A 20,059-nucleotide genomic window follows, 5' to 3' on the forward strand; every position below is an offset into this window, starting at 1 on the left:
CAACACTGATAAACTCAAGAACAAGCAACTGGTTGTAAAGGGCAAAAAAAAGCTTGATGCGATAGGCCTGAAGAGCACCATGTAACAGTAGCTCAAAGTATGTGTCACACACCATTGAATTTAAGGTATTAATCTTCCTACTGCAGTCAGACTGATGAGTTCATGTTTGCTAATCATGTACGCTGAAACATTCAGATGCCAACGTGACTGCCTTTCACATTATTCTCTTACCTCCCATGTCAGGTTCCACTGGAAGAATTCCAAGAGTAGTGGTGCCATCAATTTTTCTTCTCTTGAATTCAAACTAAAAATAAAAATTAAAAATGAGAAGGACTTTAAACCTGCAAACCTTTCCTCTCCCTTCTTTTTCCTCCTATGCTGGAGGGAGAGTTATTCTTCCAAAGGCACTGGAAGCCCACCGGAACCGTAGCCGTGCTTTGATATGTCAGTGGTTGTTGTTAATGGAAAGTTACTTTTTATTAAAGAAACGCTTAAGCAGCTCAAAAATCCAATATGTTGACACATCATTTAAAAAAAGAAGGAAACAGCATTTACCTTGCTGTCTATTTTACGCCGCGTGAGTTTTCCAGAAGATTCCTCAATAACACGATCAACATTTTCCAATTCCCTGTCAATCACATGATTGGCACTGCTGGCTCCATCCTCACCAGAATCCTTTTCCAGCCTGTGTAAACCATTTCCACCATAAAATAATTAATGAGCACACAACCCGTTCGCCATCTCCTTGACATTATTGAGGTGCAGCCCCATATTGAATTTTGATTTGTATTAAAAATTAAAATGGACAACTATTGTACCCTCAGACTTCTAATGAGTGTTATTCATCAATGATAAAAAAGGAGAAATCTGATACTGTTGAAATAACTTTTAATATTTTAAATATTTTAAGATGTAATTTTTAGACATTAAAACAAGGGCTGATCTGCTGGATTTAAAATATCCTAATGCACTATTTCTTTTTTTTTTGGTACTGGGTAATGAACCAGGACAGGTGTTCGATTTGGAGGTAGGTGATCACTTTGGTGATAGTGACCACAATTCGATTCCGTTTACTTTAGTGATGGAAAGGGATAGGTATATACCGCAGGGCAAGAGTTATATCTGGGGAAAGGCAATTATGATGCGATGAGGCAAGACTTAGGATGTATCGGATGGAGAGGAAAACTGCAGGGGATGGGCACAATGGAAATGTGGAGCTTGTTCAAGGAACAGCTACTGCATGTCCTTGATAAGTATGTACTTGCCAGGCAGGGAGGAAGTGGTCGAGCAAGGGAACCGTGGTTTACTAAAGCAGTCGAAACACTTGTCAAGAGGAGAAGGAGGCTTATGTAAAGATGAGACATAAAGGTTCAGTTAGGGCGCTCGAGAGTTACAGTTAGCTAGGAAGGACCTAAAGAGAGAGCTAAGAAGAGCCAGGAGGGGGAATGTGAGGTCTTTGCCAGGTAGGATCAAGGATAACCCTAAAGCTTTCTATAGATATGTCAGGAATAAAAGAATGACTAGGGTAAGAGTAGGGCCAGTCAAGGACAGTAGTGGGAAGTTGTGCTTGGAGTCCGAGGCGATAGGAAAGGTGCTAAATGAATATTTTTCGTCAGTATTCACACAGTAAACAGACAATGTTGCCGAGGAGAATACTGAGATTCAGGCTACTAGACTAGAAGGGCTTGAGGTTCATAAGGAGGAGGTGTTAGCAATTCTGGAAAGTGTGAAATAGATAAGTCCCCTGGGCCGGATGGGATTTATCCTAGGATTCTCTGGGAAGCTAGGGAGGAGATTGCTGAGCCTTTGGCTTTGATCTTCAAGTCATCTTTGTCTACAGGAATAGTGCCAGAAGACTGGAGGATAGCAAATGTTGTCCCCTTGTTCAAGAAGGGGAGTAGAGACAACCCCGGTAACTATAGACCAGTGAGCCTTACTTCTGATGTGGGCAAAATCTTGGAAAGGTTTATAAGAGGCAGGACGTATAATCATCTGGAAAGGAATAATTTGATTAGAGATAGTCAACACCGTTTTGTGAAGGGTAGGTCGTGCCTCACAAACCTCATTGAGTTCTTTGAGAAGGTGACCAAACAGGTGGATGAGGGTAAAGCAGTTCATGTGGTGTATATGGATTTCAGTAAAGCGTTTGATAAGGTTCCCCACTGTAGGCTACTGCAGAAAATACTGAGGCATGGGATTCAGGGTGATTTAGCAGTTTGGATCAGAAATTGGCTAGCTGGAAGAAGACAAAGGGTGGTGGTTGATGGGAAATGTTCGGACTAGAGTCCAGTTACTAGTGGTGTACCACAAGGATCTGTTTTGGGGCCACTGCTGTTTGCCATTTTTACAAGTGACCTGGAGGAGGGCGTAGAAGGATCGGTGAGTAAATTTGCAGATGACACTAAAGTCGGTGGAGTTGTGGACAGTGCGGAAGGATGTTACAAGTTACAGAGGGACACAGATAAGCTGCAGCGCTGGATTGAGAGGTGGCAAATGGAGTTTAATGCAGAAAAGTGTGAGGTGATTCATTTTGGAAGGAATAACAGGAAGACAGAGTACTGGGCTAATGGTAAAATTCTTGGCAGCATGGATGAGCAGAGAGATCTCGGTGTTCATGTACATAGATCCCTGAAAGTTGCTACCCAGGTTGAGAGGGTTGCTAAATTTTATTGGTAGAGGGATTGAGTTTCGGAGCCATGAGGTCATGTTGCAGCTGTACAAAACTCTGGTGCGGCCGCATTTGGAGTATTGCGTGCAATTCTGGTCGCCGCATTATAGGAAGGATGTGGAAGCATTGGGAAAGAGTGCAGAGGAGATTTACCAGAATGTTGCCTGGTATTGAGGGAAGATCTTATGAGGAAAGGCTGAGGGACTGGAGGCTGTTTTCATTAGAGAGAAGGTTAAGAGGTGACTTAATTGAGGCATACAAGATGATCAGAGGATTGGATAGGGTGGACAGTGAGAGCCTTTTTCCTCGGATGGTGATGTCTAGCTTGAGGGGACATAGCTTTAAATTGAAGGGAGATAGATATAAGACAGATGTCAGAGGTAGGTTCATTACTCAGAGAGTAGTAAGGGCGTGGAATGCCCTGCCTGCAACAGTAGTGGACTCGCCAACACTAAGGGCATTCAAATGGTCATTGGATAGACATATGGACGATAAGGGAATAGTGTAGATGGGCTTTAGAGTGGTTTCACAGGTCGGCGCAACATCGAGGGCCGAAGGGCCTGTACTGCGCTGTAATGTTCTATGTTCTATGATGTGTTGGGTGTTCTGGATCACAAACAGGTCACCAACACTGGAAGTGGTGCAACTCCATTTTATTATAAGGTTAATTATATTAACATACTTGAACTGTGGGTAAATGCAATACCAGCTTTAACTGTTGACCCTTGCCTAGTCCTAACCAAGTGATGCACTCAGCACATGGTGAATGCCTGTGTTGCAGGCTGTGAGCTCTGTGCTCCGAGCTGGCTGCTACTAGAATGAGTGGGAACTCTCCTGTCCCGTGTCTTTATAGTGCGTGTGCTCTCACTGGTGATTAGCTGTGGTGTTGTGTATGGTGATTGGTCCCACTGCATGTCCATCAGTGTGTGTGTGTGTGTGTGTCTGCACCATAATATACTGGTGTATATTATGACATTAACCTTTTTGGACACTAAGATAACTTAGCATGGCCAATCCAACATAGGTTGCTGATTCACTATTACCCACTTTACATAGTCATACAATTTCATCTTTTTAAGCTTTATTCTGTCCTAACGATTCTTGATGCAGAGCAATGTTAAAATGTTGTTTGATAGTTGCTCCTGTGAAGTGCTTTGCAACGCTTTGCTATTTTATAGGTGTTATATTATTGGAACTTGTTGTTGCTGTTGAGGCCTCAGTTGCACAGACAAAATTGTGTTCCCTCCCGCACCCCCACACTCCCTAGTTCCCTGTTACTTTTTATATGCTTCTCTAGTCCTTAGACTCACCGGTAAGTGAACAGTTTTGACTGCGCGGATGTGATGAACAGATTTAAATGATCAGATGCAAAGCAGAACTTTTCTAATGCACTATTTCAGAGAGCAAGGGGAGTTCGTCCCGAAGCCGTGGCCAATATTTTTCCTTCAGCCCACACCATAAAAAGTTTATCTGGTCATTATCAAACTGTTGTTTTGGGAGCTTGCTATGTGCAAATTAGACGCACATCACTATCTTCCAACAGTGGGTACAATGTCCTGATTGGCTGGAAAGTTCTTTGGGGTGTCGTATGGTTTTGAAAGTTGCTATATAAATACAAATATGTTTCTAATTTTATCTAATGTTAGGAAAACAAAGGTAGTTTTAAGGGATTTCTATTTATTTTGTAAACATTAGAAATAAACATGTTTATCATCCAAAAAAACCCTGAATATGGATTGCAAGTGCCAATGTGGTCAGTGAACCAGATTTTAAACTCTTTAATTTCTGTAGAAATACTGATGCAGGCTTACTGGAACAAAGGTGCAAGGAACAAACGAATGGCTTTAAAGGAATATCTCCCCTTGCTAAAGATGTGGAATTGTCCCAATGTGAAGACGTTGATTTGAAAAATCAGCTCTTTGTTTATGGATTTCTACAGCAGGTTATATGAGTCGGAAGCCCTCACTGGGGTGGAGGGGATGAGGAGGCTTTTAAAGGGATTGGAGTTCCCAAGGGTGGGAGAGGAGCTGGTGGAGGGCCTGGGGGCCCCAATTGGGCTGGTTGAAGTGGTGGAGGGGCTGGAGGCAATGCTCAGGCAAGGCCCCGGATGGGTACCCAGTGGTGCTCTATAAAAACCTCTCGGGCGTGCTGTGGCCCTTGTTGATAAGGGCATTTAAGGAGGCAAAGGAGCGAGGGGAGCTCCCCCCGGCGATGTCACAGGGCTTGATCTCTCTCATCCTAAAGCGGGAAAAGGACCTGGAACACTGTGGGTTGTGCAGGCCGAACTCCCTGTTAAATATAGATGCCAGTCTTTTGGCCAAGATTCTGGCTTTGAGAATAGAGGGTGATAGGGGAGGACCAGATGGGGTTCGTGAAGGGGAGGCATTTGGTGGCGAATATCAGGAGGTTGTTAAATGTCATAATGATGCCCTCCGACGGACTAGAGGTGGAGGTGATGGTCGCCATGGATGCGGAAAAGTCCTACGATCGGGTGGAGTGGGACTACTTGTGGGAGGTCCTGGGGGGGGTCTGGGTTTGTGCACGGTTTTGTCGATTGGGTCTGGTTGCTGAAACAGGCACCGGTGGTGAGTATGCAGACAAATCTGGTGAGTCTGGACTATTTTAGGCTGCACTGTGAACGAGACAGGCATCTCCACTCTCCCCACTGCTTTTCGCCTTGGCTATAGAGCCTTTGGCGATGGTGCTGAGAGCGTCGGAGGACTGGCAGGAGATATTATGGATGGGGGGGGGTGGGATCGAGCACAAGGTCTCACTTTACGCGGATGACCTGCTATTGTACATTTTGGACCTGCTGGGGGAGGATTGGAGGGATTATGGGGTTTCTAGAGGAATTCGGCCAGTTGTCGGCGTACAAATTGAATATGGGAAAAAGCGAGGTTTTTCCGATCCAGGTGAGGGGGTAGGAGAAGAAATCGAGAGAGATGCCGTTCAAAGTGGTGGGGGAGGTGGAGCTTTCGGTATTTGGGCATACAGGTGGCACGGGAGTGGGAGCAGCTGCACAAGCTGAATCTGGGTCGGTTGGTAGAGCAGACAAAAGGGGACTTTAGAAGGTGGGATGTGCTTCTTTTGTCACCGGCAGGGAGAGTGCAGACGGTGAAGATGATGGTACTCCCTTCTTGCTCTTGTTTATATTTCAGAGCCTACCAATTTTTATCCCCAAGGCGTTTTTCAAGAGGGTGAATGCGGTGATTTCTGGGTTTGTGTGGGCAGTTAAAACCCCGCGTGTGAAGAAGGTGCTGCTGGAGGGGGTCGTGGGGAAGTGGGGGAGGGGCCGGTGTGGGAGCGGGTGGAGACGGCCTCACTTCGGGGCACGTGTTTAGGGGCTCTGCTAATGACACCTCTGCCGTTCCTGCCGGCCAGGTATTCCACAAGCCCGGTAGTAGTGGCTGCCCTGAGGGTGTGGGATCAGTGGCGGAAGCACATTGGGTTGGAGGGCACGTCAGTGTGGGCACTAATTTGTGGCAATCACCAGTTTGCGCCGGGGGGGCTGGATGGAGGATTTCGGGGGTGGCAGCCGGTTGGGATCGAGCGGTTCGGGGATTTGTTTATAGATGGGGGCTTTCTGTGTTTGGAGGAATTGTAGGAGTTCGAGCTGCCCGGTCAGAATGAGTTCCGCTACTTGCTGCTGAGGGACTTTGTGCGGAGGCAGGTTTCGACCTTTCCGCACCTAACGCCCCAAAGGCTACAGGATATGGTAGTGTCGAAAATGGGAGTGGGGGAGGGGAAGGTATCGGAAATTTATAAAGAACTCATGGAGTGGGAGGAAGCCCCGGTGGGGGAAGTGAGCAGAAAGTGGGGGGAAGAGTTGCGTAGGAAGTTGGAGGGTGGGCTGTGGGAAGATGCGCTGAGGCGAGTTAATGCGTCCTCGTCGTGTGCCAGGATTAATCGGATACAATTTAAGGTGGTCCACAGTGTACACATGACTGTGGCCCGGATGAGCAGGTTCTTTGAAGGGGTGGAGGAGAGGTTTGGGCCTGCGAATCATGTCCATATGTTTTGGGCATGTCCGAGGGGTTTGCTGACGTCATGTCAGCGGTATTGAAGGTAAGGGTGGTTCCGAGTCCAGAGCTGGAAATTTTTGGGGTGTCAGAAGACCCGGGAGTAAAGGGAGCAAGAGAGACCGATGTTTTGGCTTTTGCCTCCCTGGTAGCTCGGAAACGGATCTTGTTGGTATGGATGGACCTGGAACCCCTGAAATCTGGGGTATGGGTTAGTGACGAAAGAGAACATGCTGGAAAATTTCAGCAGGTCTGGCAGCATCCGTAGGGAGAGAAAAGAGCTAACGTTTCGAGTCCAACGACTCTTTGTCAAAGCTCTTTTCTCTCCCTACAGATGCTGCCCGACCTGCTGAGATTTTCCAGCATTTTCTCTTTCGTTTCAGATTCCAGCATCTGCAGTAATTTGCTTTCATCTAGTATGGGTTAGTGACATGGCTGCGTTTCTCTGACTCGAGAAGGGTAAGTTCACCCTGAGGGGATCGATGCTAGGGTTTGCCCGGACCCGGGTGGCAGCCGTTTGGCGACTTCTTTGGGAAAAATTAAGCTGTCAGCGGGGGAGGGTAAAAGGAGAGGCAGGGGGCTTGGGTGAGTTGGGAAATGGTTTGTGGGAAATCGGGATTGGGGAATTGTGTGTATCAGCCAGGTTGGCTGGATTTGATTGGTGTTGGGTGTGATTTGTTCACTTTGTTTTTTTAGATACCTGATGGCTAAAATTGTTAAAATTATAAATGTCTTAATAAAAACATTAAAAAAAAAAGAAAAATCAGCTCTTTCCCTACGGGATTTTTCAAATCCTTTCCACTCAAAACCAGCAGAACAGAATTGTTTGTCTCCATGATAAAAGTTTCATGTCAGAGGTGGCTATAATGAGCTGTTTTCAGAGTACTGTACCGTTGATCTTCATTTTTCTGATCAGTCGATTTCTCCCCTTCATCAGTTTTCATTGGTTCCCACTTGGAGTCCACCTCATCTTTCCTGTGTTCCCCATTGCAATCTCCTGTTCTTAGCTTCTCCCCCTGCTTATGGGATTTCTCCAGATCCTGCATGAAATCTATACTCTGCTTCAGACTCTGGATTTTCTCCTAAGGAAACAATCAATACTTGAATGAGTCTTTTACACAGAATACTCAGTGCAAACAGCTGCGATGAAGAACAGATTAGTAAGCCAGGAATGAGTAACACGTTTGGGTATATTCCAGTGCCAATTCAGCACTTGTCAAAGGGTATTTAATTTGGACATGGGTTAAACTGTACTGGCAAGGATCAGAAATGTTTTATTTTGTGCATTTTTCTTATCTCTGAGCTTTTTGTCAGTGATTGCATTCATCCACAGAAATTATATTGGAGGAGCTGAATAGAGAAAAATCTCCTGGTACAACTCTCTGCAGAGTACTCAAGCCTGATAGCATACGTTCTAGTTCAGCTAAAGTGTGTGGAGATCTCTGCTGGGCGTGGAGGCTCAGCACTTAGTAGCTGTCATCAAATAAAAAAACATTCAAAGTTTCAAAGTGTTGCTTTCAAGGTAAAGTTTCAAAATGCTGTATGTAGGGAATGAATTCTATAAAAAGACTTGTTGAAAAGCCTGGAAGTTGTAATCACACAGTGTCTGGCATTGCACTGCCAAGAGACAAAAATCTGGGGCGGGGTTCTCCAATATTGGGGCTATGTCCCCACGCCCACGAGGAAACGGGCGCGAATCACTCCGGACTTTTTTCTAGAAAGATCGGGGTGATTCTCCGTTTTTCATGGGGTGGAGTGCTCCACGCAGCTGCGGCTGCCGATACGGGGCCCTGCACCTCCGGCCGTGGGTCCGCGCACGCGTGTGGCGGTCACCTGCGGCGCAGGCCCGGCGCTAAATGACAGACCCACACAGGCCCGTGCCGAAGAAGTAGGCCCCCCCCCACAAGATTGCGCGCGCCCGCCGATCGGTGGCCCCCGATCGCAGGCCTGGCCGTCGTGGAGGCCCCCCAGTGACGGATCCCCCTACTCCCCACCAGGACGGCCACCACAGACGCGACTCCGAGCTCCAGCCGGGTGGAACCATACGTGAACCACGCCGGCGGGAACTCGACCGGTCGTCTGCAGAGAATCGCCGCAGCGGCCTCTTTCAGCGGCCCCCGATCGGCGATGCATCGACCGCCGGCGATTCTCCGGTCACCGGAGAATCGCGGGAATGCTTTGCGGGTCCGACGCCCCATTCTCCGCCCCGCGTCAGGCGCGGTTGCAGCGCAGGGCTCGGAGAATCCCGGCCTTGGTTTTAGAAGCACATGTTAATTTGATTTTAATTAATTAAGGCTACAACATTATATATTTTTTTTAAAACTCAAATTTAAATTTTGTTTCTGGGTGAAAGAATTAAAAATCACACAAACTAAAAATCACACAAGCCACTAGCTGCTAAATTCTCAAAAACAGAAAACAACCGACAATAAACCATTTGTTTTCAGCTTAGATTATCTACAGATACCATTCAAGGACCCTTGCTAAATTAATTCTAGGGAGGCTGTAGTCACACAGCTCTCACACAAACATTGAACTGATCATTAAGCAGCTGCAGGTCATGTGTGACCACTAATACACAGGACAATGGAGAGTAAGGTACTTCACTGGTTAGGCATATTTTTTACCTTAGTGTTGTCTCGAAGTTATGAAATAAGTAGAGACGAATTTGTGCATGGTGATATTATAATTAAGTCTAAGTGCCCAAATTGTGATTGGATAATCATACTCATATGTTATACATTATGTAATCCTAATTATTAGTTGTGAATGGATACAGATAATTCCTAAACAAATGTACTATTTTGATTGTTATATGCTAATTTCTTGTAATCAAATCTGAAGCATATCTGTACAATTCTTGAATCAGGCCTCTCTGGCGTGCCTACTTGGAACATCAGCGGCCCGTGCTATAGTTGTAATAAAGGCCTCGTGAGAGCCTGGCTTCTCGTGAGCATGAGGGTGAAGTACACTAAATTCTAATAGTCTTATAATTTCCACATTACACTAAGAAAAATGAAAGTGAACCTAGTGACTAAATAAAACAGATTCTTCAAATCAGCGGTGTTAAATTATACTTCTGAAGACACATCTTCACTGTGACAATTCCTGTTTAACTTTTCAAATGGGACATTCTGTATGCACAAATAACAGTTTCCCTGTCTCATCTATTGTCTATGCTAAATAAACTATGGAAAGTTTGCTACATTTGAAACTTGTTTAGTTTCATTTACATAGACATAGAATTTACAGTGCAGAAGGAGGCCATTCGGCCCATCGAGTCTGCGCCGGCTCTTGGAAAGAGCACCCTACTTAAGGTCAACACCTCCACCCGATCCCAATAACCCAGTAACCCCACCCAACACTAAGGGCAATTTTGGACACTAAGGGCAATTTATCATAACCAATCCACCTAATCTCCACATCTTTGGACTGTGGGAGGAAACCGGAGCACCCGGAGGAAACCCACGCACACACGGGGAGGATGTGCAGACTCCGCACAGACAGTGACCCACGCCGGAATCGAACCTGGGACCCTGGAGCTGTGAAGCAATTGTGCTATCCACAATGCTACCGTGCTGCCCGTCAACTTCTTATCCTTCCCAGATCTCATGGTTTTGCCTCCAGTAACATCACCGTGGGTGACCCAACAATCGAGTCAAGCCCCGTTTCTATTGAAAAACAACTTCCTACTCTTCTGGACACTATGGCCTGGCAAACCAGATTGCTCCGATATGCAACCTTCACCAATATCTACAGCAAAGGCTCAATATAATAACAACCTAGAATAATAATCTTTATTAGTGTCACAAGTAGGCTTACATTAACACTGCAATGAAGTTACTGCGAAAATCCCCCAGTTGCCACACTGTGGCACCTATTCGGGTACACTGAGGGAGAGTTCAGAATGTCCAATTCATCTAACAAGCACGTCTTTCGGGATTTGTGGGAGGAAACCCACACAGACATGGGGAGAACTTTCAGACACCGCACAGACAGTGACCCAAGCCGGGAATCGAACCTAGGTCCCTGCCGCTGTGAAGCAACAGTGCTAGCCACTGTGCTACCGTGCTGCCCTGTTGACCATGCTTGCCATACCACATGTTGAGGCCATGTTATTTCTTATGTGTCCTGAACAGGAAAACGGTCTTTTTTGTATTTTACCCAATGTCATTGCCAATTTTATTTTATTTCCATTCACCTTTTTCTCAAAAGAATTTGCTTTGCTTAACAATATTTTACTTTTCATTAATTCAAACAATTCTGGCATAAATGCAGACTTTAGCACTTCAAAATAATTAAATAGCAAACAAATGGCAGTTCTCTTTAACCCCGTAACAAGATTGCTTACAAAATACATTTGAATATATATTTTAGCAATTTACCTGGCTGAGAATTTTCATCCCCGAGTGCAACAACTTCCTTGCAGCCTTGTAGTAAATGGTGTCTGGCCTATTATAGGTCATGGCGTTCTCACACATCATTTTAAAATCTCCCTGTAAATAAAAGAGAATCTGAAGTGAAACGTCTAACTTGAAAAGCTGGTTACAATATTAAAACCTACTCGATGATTCTGCTACCTTCAGTGACCCAGTACATAGTTCTATATCTCCTATGACATCATGTGACAGATCGGATGATATATACTCTTTCATCACAACACCAGCTAATACAGATTGCATTATGTTGTTAAGGTGAAGCTGCGTCACTTCAAGGACACAGCGCTTTATTACAGTTGAGTAGATAATGGGTGAGGTGGAGCTTACTCTTCCAGTCATTGGCTTTTGTTTTGAGCCATGTGCTGCTAAAAGCTTGATCAGAGGTTACAGAAATTCCAATTCAGACCGTCTTCAATTTTTTTCCAGATTGTGTTTCTTCCAAAGAGTTCAATAGAAACTTGAGTGAGTCAGTGACGTATGATGGATAGTTAAAGTGTGCTGGATGTTGTGATTTTGCATTACTGTTACAAGTAGAGAGTCTCTCACAACACTTCTCAAAGGCAGACAATGTTCAGTTTCATGAGGATAGAAACATGACACCATATAAGCTACAAATTCTAATTGATACTACGCAATATTGGGTTACTTCATCACATGTCAATTAAGATGCTGGATACTTTGGAGTGGATTTTCTCTTTGGGCAGTGACGAAAAATTGGGAGCAGCGTTCGCTCGTCTGTTATAGAGCCTGCCTGATTTTCCTTTCTAAAGAAGTTAATATGCATGATGGGCTGACAATCTGCTGCTACCAATAATAATAATAATCTTTATTAGTGTCACAAGTAGACTTACAGCAACACCGCAATGAAGTTACTGTGAAAAACCCCTAGTCGTCACACTACGGCGTCTGTTCGGGTACACAGAGGACAAATTCAGAATGTCTAATTCACCTAACAAGCACGTCTTTTGGGACTTGTGGATTGAAACCGGAGCACCCAGAGGAAACTCATGCAGAGACGGGGAGAACGTGCAGTCTCCGCACAGACAGTGACCAAGCCGGGAAACAAACCCATATCCCTGGCGTTGTGAAACAACACTGCTAACCATTGTGCTACCAATATTGCAGCTCTGCTGAAACTGAAACCTACCCCGACTGTAATTGCAGGGACTCAATTCTACATAACATTTTTATAAATAAATAAAAATTGCTGTGGGAGTACATTTCCAATCAGCATTCCACATACACACAAAGTTTAAAAAGAATAAGCTTTGAAATGAAAATAAAAGCAAACTACTGCAGATGCTGAAATCTGAAACAAAAACAGAAAATTCTAGAAAAGCACAGCAAGGCTGACAGCATCTATGGAGAAAGAAAATACGAGCTAAAGTTTCAAGTCCATAGGACTCTTCTTTAGAGCTCTGAAGGGCTATTCTTTAAAAAGAACATAACTTAGTAAAATATGTTGTATCTATGCAGCTTAAACACTAGGTGAGAAAGCATACACAGAAACATACATAGAAGCAGGAGGAGGCCATTCGGCCCTTCAAGCCTGCTCTGCCATTCATTATGATCATGGCTGATCATCAAGTTCAATACCATGATCCCACCTCCCGCCCATATTTTTTGATCCCTTTAGCCCCAAGAGCTATACCTAATTCCTTCTTGAAATTACACAAAGATTGGCCTCAACTACTTTCTGTGGTTGGGAATTCCACTGGTTCACCACTCTCTGGGTGAAGAAATTTCTCCTCATCTCTGTCCTAAATGGCCTACCGTATCCTCAGGCTGTAACCCCTGGTCCTGGACACCCCCACCATTGGGAAACTTCTTTCTTAATCTACCCTGTCTAATCCTGTTAGAATTTTATAAGTTTCAATGAGATCCCCCCTCACTCTTCTAAACTCCACTGAATACAATCCTAACCGATTTAGTCTCTCCTTATATGACAACCCCGCCATCCCCAGAATCTGCCTGGAAAACCTTCGCTGCACTCCCTCCAAAGCAAGTACATCCTTCCTCAGGCAAGGACACCAAAACTGCGCACAATACTCCAGGTGTGACCTCACCAATGCCCTATGCAATTGCAGCATGTTTGCGGAATTGTTGGGAATGTGTATTCACTTTGAGTTGTCTGGAAACTGGTTTACTGCTGCAGAATGAAATCTATAATATCGTCATCTCACATATTTTAGGAATTCCGCAAAGTGCTTCATATGGTGACTTGTTTAAGCTCAGTGACTAATATTTAATAAAAGCAGCTTGGTTAACTCATCCAATGCTATCCTACATCCATGCTGCAATATCAAGATTGTAAAACACCTCCTGTGATTTAATGCCATATTAAAATCTTGAAGTAATAAGATCCCAAATACTAATCCAAGAAAATCTTCCAATAAAAGAGACTATAAAACCTGAACTTTATTTGGGCAATTGGTCACTTATAATCTTTTGACAAGTTACAGTATTTGTTACATGCTTCCAGTCACAAGTTATGATTGTTAAATTTGAATCTGTTACACAAATTTAATTCAACTCTATTTTTAATAGGTTAAATAAAGAAATATGCACGATATTGCATGTTCTAACACAATTACATCAGTATATACACCAGCTTATTATAAACTCATATATTAGTTTATGCTGCAATTCATCCCTCCCCTGTCTAAAGGCAGTGTTTTTTTACAGGGGATGGCGCCAGTCACTCTTCACCTGTAAACTAAGGAGCAAGCCTTGGCTTGGTGGGAGCATTATTGTTTGAGTCAACTCTGATGCCAGCTATGAACGCTTCGCCAGAGGATTCCAATGACTGGAGATCTGGTGCTCCCAACTCTGAGCTGATATCCAGAGGGGAAGACAGGGGGAGACAGTGGCTTAGTGGTGATGTGGCTGGACTAATAATCCAGAGCAGTAATGGGTAAACTAGGCTGGTGAGTGGGCCACATGAGTGGCCCTCTTTCATCGCAGTGGGCCGCAAGATTGACATCAGTCTTGTTCACTAACCATGACCCTTGAGTAGGATTAAATAAATTTAATATGTGACAAATATTTCATAACCAGTCATAGAAGATGCTTAATCATTCATATATTAATAGAACTGTCACCAACTTCAAGTGGTTAAAAACAAAATAAATATTTACGCTTGAATGGATGCAGAGGGAGAGCATGGCTCACACAGTCAGTGGTGTGAGTAATCAGCAAGCACCTCACTCCGCTACCCTTGTTTTACATTCGTATTACTTAAGTTATGCCGGTCGGAAAAACTATGCGAATGGAAACCAAAGGAATGTGGTAACTCTGCGGGTGGGCGGCAACAGTCAACAAATGTCTTGTGGGCTGCATAGAGCTCCAAGCCGCAGGTTGCCCACCAGTGATTCAGAGACTCAGATTAATGCTCTGGATATACATGGGTTCAATTCCCACCATGGCAGCTGGTGAAATCTAAATTAATTTAAAAGAAAAAATAAATCTGAAATTGAAAGTTAGTTGCAGTAATGGTGACCATGAAACTATCATCGATCGTCATAAAAACCCATCTGGTTTACTAATGTACTTTAGGGAAGGAAATCTGCCAACCTTTCCTGGTCTGGCCTACATGTGACTCCAGATCCATAGCAATGTTATTGACTCTTAACTGCCCTCTGAAATCAGAGTAGTTAGAGATGGGCAACTAATGCTGGCCTTGCCAGTGACGTCCACATCCTACGAAAGAATAAAAAAAAGCTTCCTTATTAAGTCTCTTCTTTATTTCCAGCGTGCTCATATAATGCAGACTGCATGTCTTTATGCAAAATTATCCGAGTTAAAGAAAATCAACTTCAGGCTTCTGTAAATGTATGACCTGCTCCCCTCCCCACCGATGTTTGCTGACATGTATAATACGTTTTTGATAATTATGTATACCAGATCTGTGATTGACGCATTTATAAATAACTCAATTTAAATAGTAAGCAAGACCGCTTTCCATATATTTTCTTTAAGTCTGTATAATCCGACCACTTGCTGACATAACCTCTTGTGTTTAGAAGTAGTAGTCACATATGCAATATTGAAACAGAGCTGCAGACTGCCTATGAAATGATCATCATATTTTGTTGATACCATTTTCACAAATCAGAAAATCAATCTTGCCAATACTGCATTGAATACCAGAGACTAGGCACAATCCTGGTAACAACCATGTATATAGATTCAAAAAGGGACAGAGTGATTAGAGTTCCTCAAGGGAAACAAATTGCTGCCGATCGTTCAAAATCTTTTGATCAAGTTTTCAATATTTAATGCTAATTGGGGATCCTGCAGCGCTAGCATTTCAATTACTGTACCTTTAATTCCTCCAGGTCTTGATACTCATTTTTCTTCACCTTCTCTTTCATCGAACTGAAGTCCATTGGGTGCTTGATGATCAGAGAGTATCCCGGTGCGATAAAATCAGTAACAGGGAATGAAAAAAACGCATTGGGATCTTTCCTGTAAGAACGTAAAGTATTACGAGAAACAACCTCTTGGTAGTGTACATGAGCTGCAGAGATTCCAAAACTGAATTTTATCTCAAGACAATTTAGTTTGATCATCCAGAGACGCAAATTGAATGTAGTCCCAAAGAAATCTCAGACAGCGAGTCAAAAAAACAAACACATGCCAAAGTGAAATAAACTATTTTGATAAATTCAGTTCTTCGCGACATCAACCATGTGTGTTCATGCTCAAAATTAGTCGAGAGTTATTGCAGAACTTGTCAAAACCCCAACAAAATATATTGCATTTCAAATTAAAATGGCTTGTCCACCATTTGAATTCACTATTCGGAATCTAGACAACGCAAAAGTCCCTCGAGATCAGGCACCATCAAACCTGAGCAAATACGGCAAGACAAATCAAGATCCAAACTGGCCTACTTGTTTTCCACTGGCTGAACTGAAGTCCCTCCCTCCAAAAAAGTTACTTGGCGGGGAGGGGTGGGAAACAGGATAGAAAAGTAGGAAGAATAAAAGATGTGCATAGAGAATTTGGAGAGACTGGAGTAAGAAATAGTAAGACTATTAGGCAGGGTCAGACTAAGAGTAATTATCAATGATGGGCCACCTAGGCTAGTGATCAAGCTGCAGGAGTGGCCCTCCTTCATTTCACTGGACTGCAAGATTGAAATTGGCCATGTTCACTAACCGTGACTCTTGAATAAGATTAAATACATTTAATATATGCCAAATTTTTCATAACCAGTTATAGAAAATGCTTAATCATTCATATATTAATAGAACCGTCATCAACCTCAAGTGGTAAAAACAAAATAAATATTTACGCTTGATTGGATGCAGAGCTCTCACAGCCACAGCTCTCACAGCCAGTGTTGTGAGCAATCAGCATGCACCTCACTTCACTTGCCCTTGCTTTACGTGTGAATCACTTCAGTCATACCGGTGGGGAAAAAAGCTGCATGGATGAAAACGAGTGGAATTTGGTAACTGCGTGTGGGCAATAGTCAACAAAATGTCTTGTGGGCCACATTTGGCTCCCAGGCCGCAGGTTGTCCACCACTGGTAACTACAATAGGATCTATTTCAAATTTATAGATATGCACTAAAATGCACAAAGTGTGCCAAATAAGGCTGGTGAGCTTCAAACCCAAATATCCACAAGCCCAAAGAGCCACATGGGAACATGACATTGCAGCGATTATGAGGGGCTGGTTAAAAAAAAGGCAGGACTGAGTATTAAACATCTCTAAATACAATGTGTTTAAGAGAGATGGGAAAGGAAAGGGAGGAGGAGAGGTGGCGGTATTGATTAAGAGAATTGGAGTGTTGGAGAGAGAGGATGGCCTGGAGAAGTCAAAGACAGAATCTATTTACTTCGGGAGTTAAGAAACAGTAGAGGTGCCATTACACTACTGAGTATATTCTAGAGGCAATACTAATGCGAATGATATAGAGGAGCAAATTTACAGGGAAATTATAGGGTGGTGCAAGATCTATACAGTAGTTATAATGGAGGATTTCCAATTATCCTAATAGAAACTGGGATCGCAAAAATGGACAGGGCAGAGAGGAAGAGGAGTTTCTTAAGTGTGTTCTTGGAACATCTTCCTGACCGGTATGTTCCCAACCAAACAAGGAAGGAGGCAATGCTGAATCTAGTCTTGGGAACGAGGTGGGTCAAGTGTCAGTCGGGGAACATTTAGGGATCACATCTTAAGGTTTGTATTAGCTATGGAAAAAGGCAGGGAGAAATTTAGAAAACAATTACATAGTTTGCAGAGGGTTGAGAATAGACCTGTCCCAGATGAATTGGTGTGAAAGATTGACAGGAAAAACTAACAGAACAATGAGCTGCCTTTAAAGAGGTGATGGTATGGTACAGTTGAGGGACAATCACACAAGGGGAAAGATGGAACAAGCATTGGATGACTCTCTGTCTAAAATAAACGGAGTCAGAAAAATGTGGTGCATGAGATGTCAGATTGATAATACAGGTGAGAACCAGGCTAGCTACAGAAAGTTTAGAAGGACAAGGAAAGGGAGAGTATGAGAAGAGACAAATATAAAAGGGAACTGCAAGAGTCTTCTATAGGCCGGTTGATAGTAACGGCCAATAAGATGAGGGGTGGGGCCAATTAGGTACCAAAAAGGGATCTATGCATGGAGGCAGAGGACTAAGAGGTATTAAATGAGCACTTAGCATGTTCTTTAGCAAGCAAGAGGTCAGCATGAAGAAGGAGCTAACAGAAAGAATGTACTTAAGAGTTGAAAAGTCACCAGGACCAGATGGGATATAAGGGCAGAGATTGCAGAGGTATTGACTATAATTTTCTAATCCCCTTTGGATACAGGGATGATGTCACAGAAGTAGAGCACTGCAAATCTTACATCCTTGTCATCCTTATTCAAAGAAAAGGTGTCAGGATAAACTCAGCAATTACAGGCCAGTCAGCTTAACCGCAGTGGTGGGAAAGTCTTAGAAATTATAATTCTGAACAAAATTAACAGTCATTCGGAAAAGGGCAGATTAATAAGGAACACAAGCAGGCAAATTGAGTTAACTAACTTGGTTACGTTTTTTGACGAAGGAACAGAAAAGGCTGATGGTGGCATGTTGGCACAGTGGTTAGCACTGCTGCCTCACAGCACCAAGGACCCGGGTTCAATTCCAGCCTTGGGTAACTGTCTGTGTGGAGTTTGCATGTTCTTCCAGTGTCTGTGTGGGTTTTCTTCGGTTGCTCCTGTTCCTCCCACAATCCTAAAATGTGCAGGTTGGGTGGATTGGCCATGCTAAATTGCCCCTTAGTGTCCAAAAGGTTAGGTGGGGTTACTGAGTTATGGGGAAGGGTGGGGGTGTGGGCCTAGATACGGTGCTCTTTCAAAAGGGTTGGTGCAGACTCAATGGCCTCCTTCGTAACTGTAGAGATTCTATGAGGGTAATGCGGTTAATGTGGTAAATATAGACTTCATTGCAGGCGGTCCCTCAGGCTTGGTGAGTCTTCAGATGACGGAGGAGCCCAATTCTGGATCCACATGCTCTTCCGCAGTGGTGGGATGTTGTTGCGCGAATTAGTGGAATTCTCAGCGCTGGGTTGGCCTCCCTCTGCCACTGCCGTTCTGCTTCGCTGTCAAGTCTCTGAGCCTTGAAAAGGCATGCGCCTTAGACCATAAGACATAGGAGTGGAAGTAAGGCCATTCGGCCCATCGAGTCCACTCCGCCATTCAATCATGGCTGATTTCAACTCCATTTACCCGCTCTCTCTCCATAGCCCTTAATTCCTCGAGAAATCAAGAATTTATCAACTTCTGTCTTAAAGACACTCAACGTCCCGGCCTCCACCGCCCTCTGTGGCAATGAATTCCACAGACCCACCACTCTCTGGCTGAAGCAATTTCTCCTCATCTCTGTTCTAAAGTGACTCCCTTTTATTCTAAGGCTGTGCCCCCAGGTCCTAGTCTGCCCTGCTAATGGAAACAACTTCCCTACATCCACCCTATCTAAGCCATTCATTATCTTGTAAGTTTCTATTAGATCTCCCCTCAACCTCCTAAACTCCAATGAATATAATCCCAGGATCCTCAGACGTTCATCATATGTTAGGCCTACCATTCCTGGGATCATGCGTGTGAATCTCCGCTGGACCCGCTCCAGTGCCAGTATGTCCTTCCTGAGGTGTGGGGCATAAAAATTGCCTTGGCATGTTGGCACAGTGGTTAGCACTGCTGCCTCACAGCACCAAGGACCCGGGTTCAATTCCAGCCTTGGGTAACTGTCTGTGTGGAGTTTGCATGTTCTTCCCGTGTCTGTGTGGGTTTTCTTCGGTTGCTCCGGGAGGCCAACCCAGCGCTGAGAATTCCACTAATTCGCGCAACAACATCCCACCACTGTGGAAGAGCATGTGGATCCAGAATTGGGCTCCTCCGTCATCTGAAGACTCACCAAGCCTGAGGGACCGCCTGCAATGAAGTCTATATTTACCACATTAACCGCATTACCCTCATAGAACCTCTACAGTGCAGAAGGCCATTCAGCCCATTGAGTCTGCACCAACCCTTTTGAAAGAGCACCGTACCTAGGCCCACACCCCCACCCTTCCCCATAACTCAGTAACCCCACCTAACCTTTTGGACACTAAGGGGCAATTTAGCATGGCCAATCCACCTAACCTGAACATTTTAGGATTGTGGGAGGAACCGGAGCAACCAAAGAAAACCCACACAGACACGGGAAGAACATGCAAACTCCACACAGACAGTTACCCAAGGCTGGAATTGAACCCGGGTCCTTGGTGCTGTGAGGCAGCAGTGCTAACCACTGTGCCAACATGCCACCATAGCCCCACCAAATTGCCTTGATGGACCAGGTGGAGCCATGTCTTGTTATCTCCTCCCAATCAGTGGTATTAATGCCTCTGTGCTTTGGAGCGGCTTTGAGCGTATACTTACACCTTTTCCTTT

The 20,059-nt window shown here is 44.2% G+C and overlaps 1 protein-coding gene across 1 annotated transcript in view; it reads right to left on the bottom strand.

Annotated features, from left to right (window-relative positions):
* Window positions 1-20,059, bottom strand: part of brd7 (bromodomain containing 7) — a 54,158-nt gene that overhangs the window by 17,442 nt on the left and 16,657 nt on the right. Inside the window, exons 5-9 of the mRNA XM_072518227.1 lie at window positions 15,449-15,593; window positions 11,073-11,183; window positions 7,579-7,769; window positions 556-685; window positions 232-304 (exon numbers count right to left, since the gene is read on the bottom strand). Of these exons, the coding sequence (XP_072374328.1) occupies window positions 232-304; window positions 556-685; window positions 7,579-7,769; window positions 11,073-11,183; window positions 15,449-15,593 (650 nt within the window). The remainder of the gene's footprint in view (window positions 1-231; window positions 305-555; window positions 686-7,578; window positions 7,770-11,072; window positions 11,184-15,448; window positions 15,594-20,059) is intronic.

The sequence above is a fragment of the Scyliorhinus torazame genome, chromosome 10, assembly GCF_047496885.1.
Source record: "Scyliorhinus torazame isolate Kashiwa2021f chromosome 10, sScyTor2.1, whole genome shotgun sequence".
Taxonomy (NCBI): domain Eukaryota; kingdom Metazoa; phylum Chordata; class Chondrichthyes; order Carcharhiniformes; family Scyliorhinidae; genus Scyliorhinus; species Scyliorhinus torazame.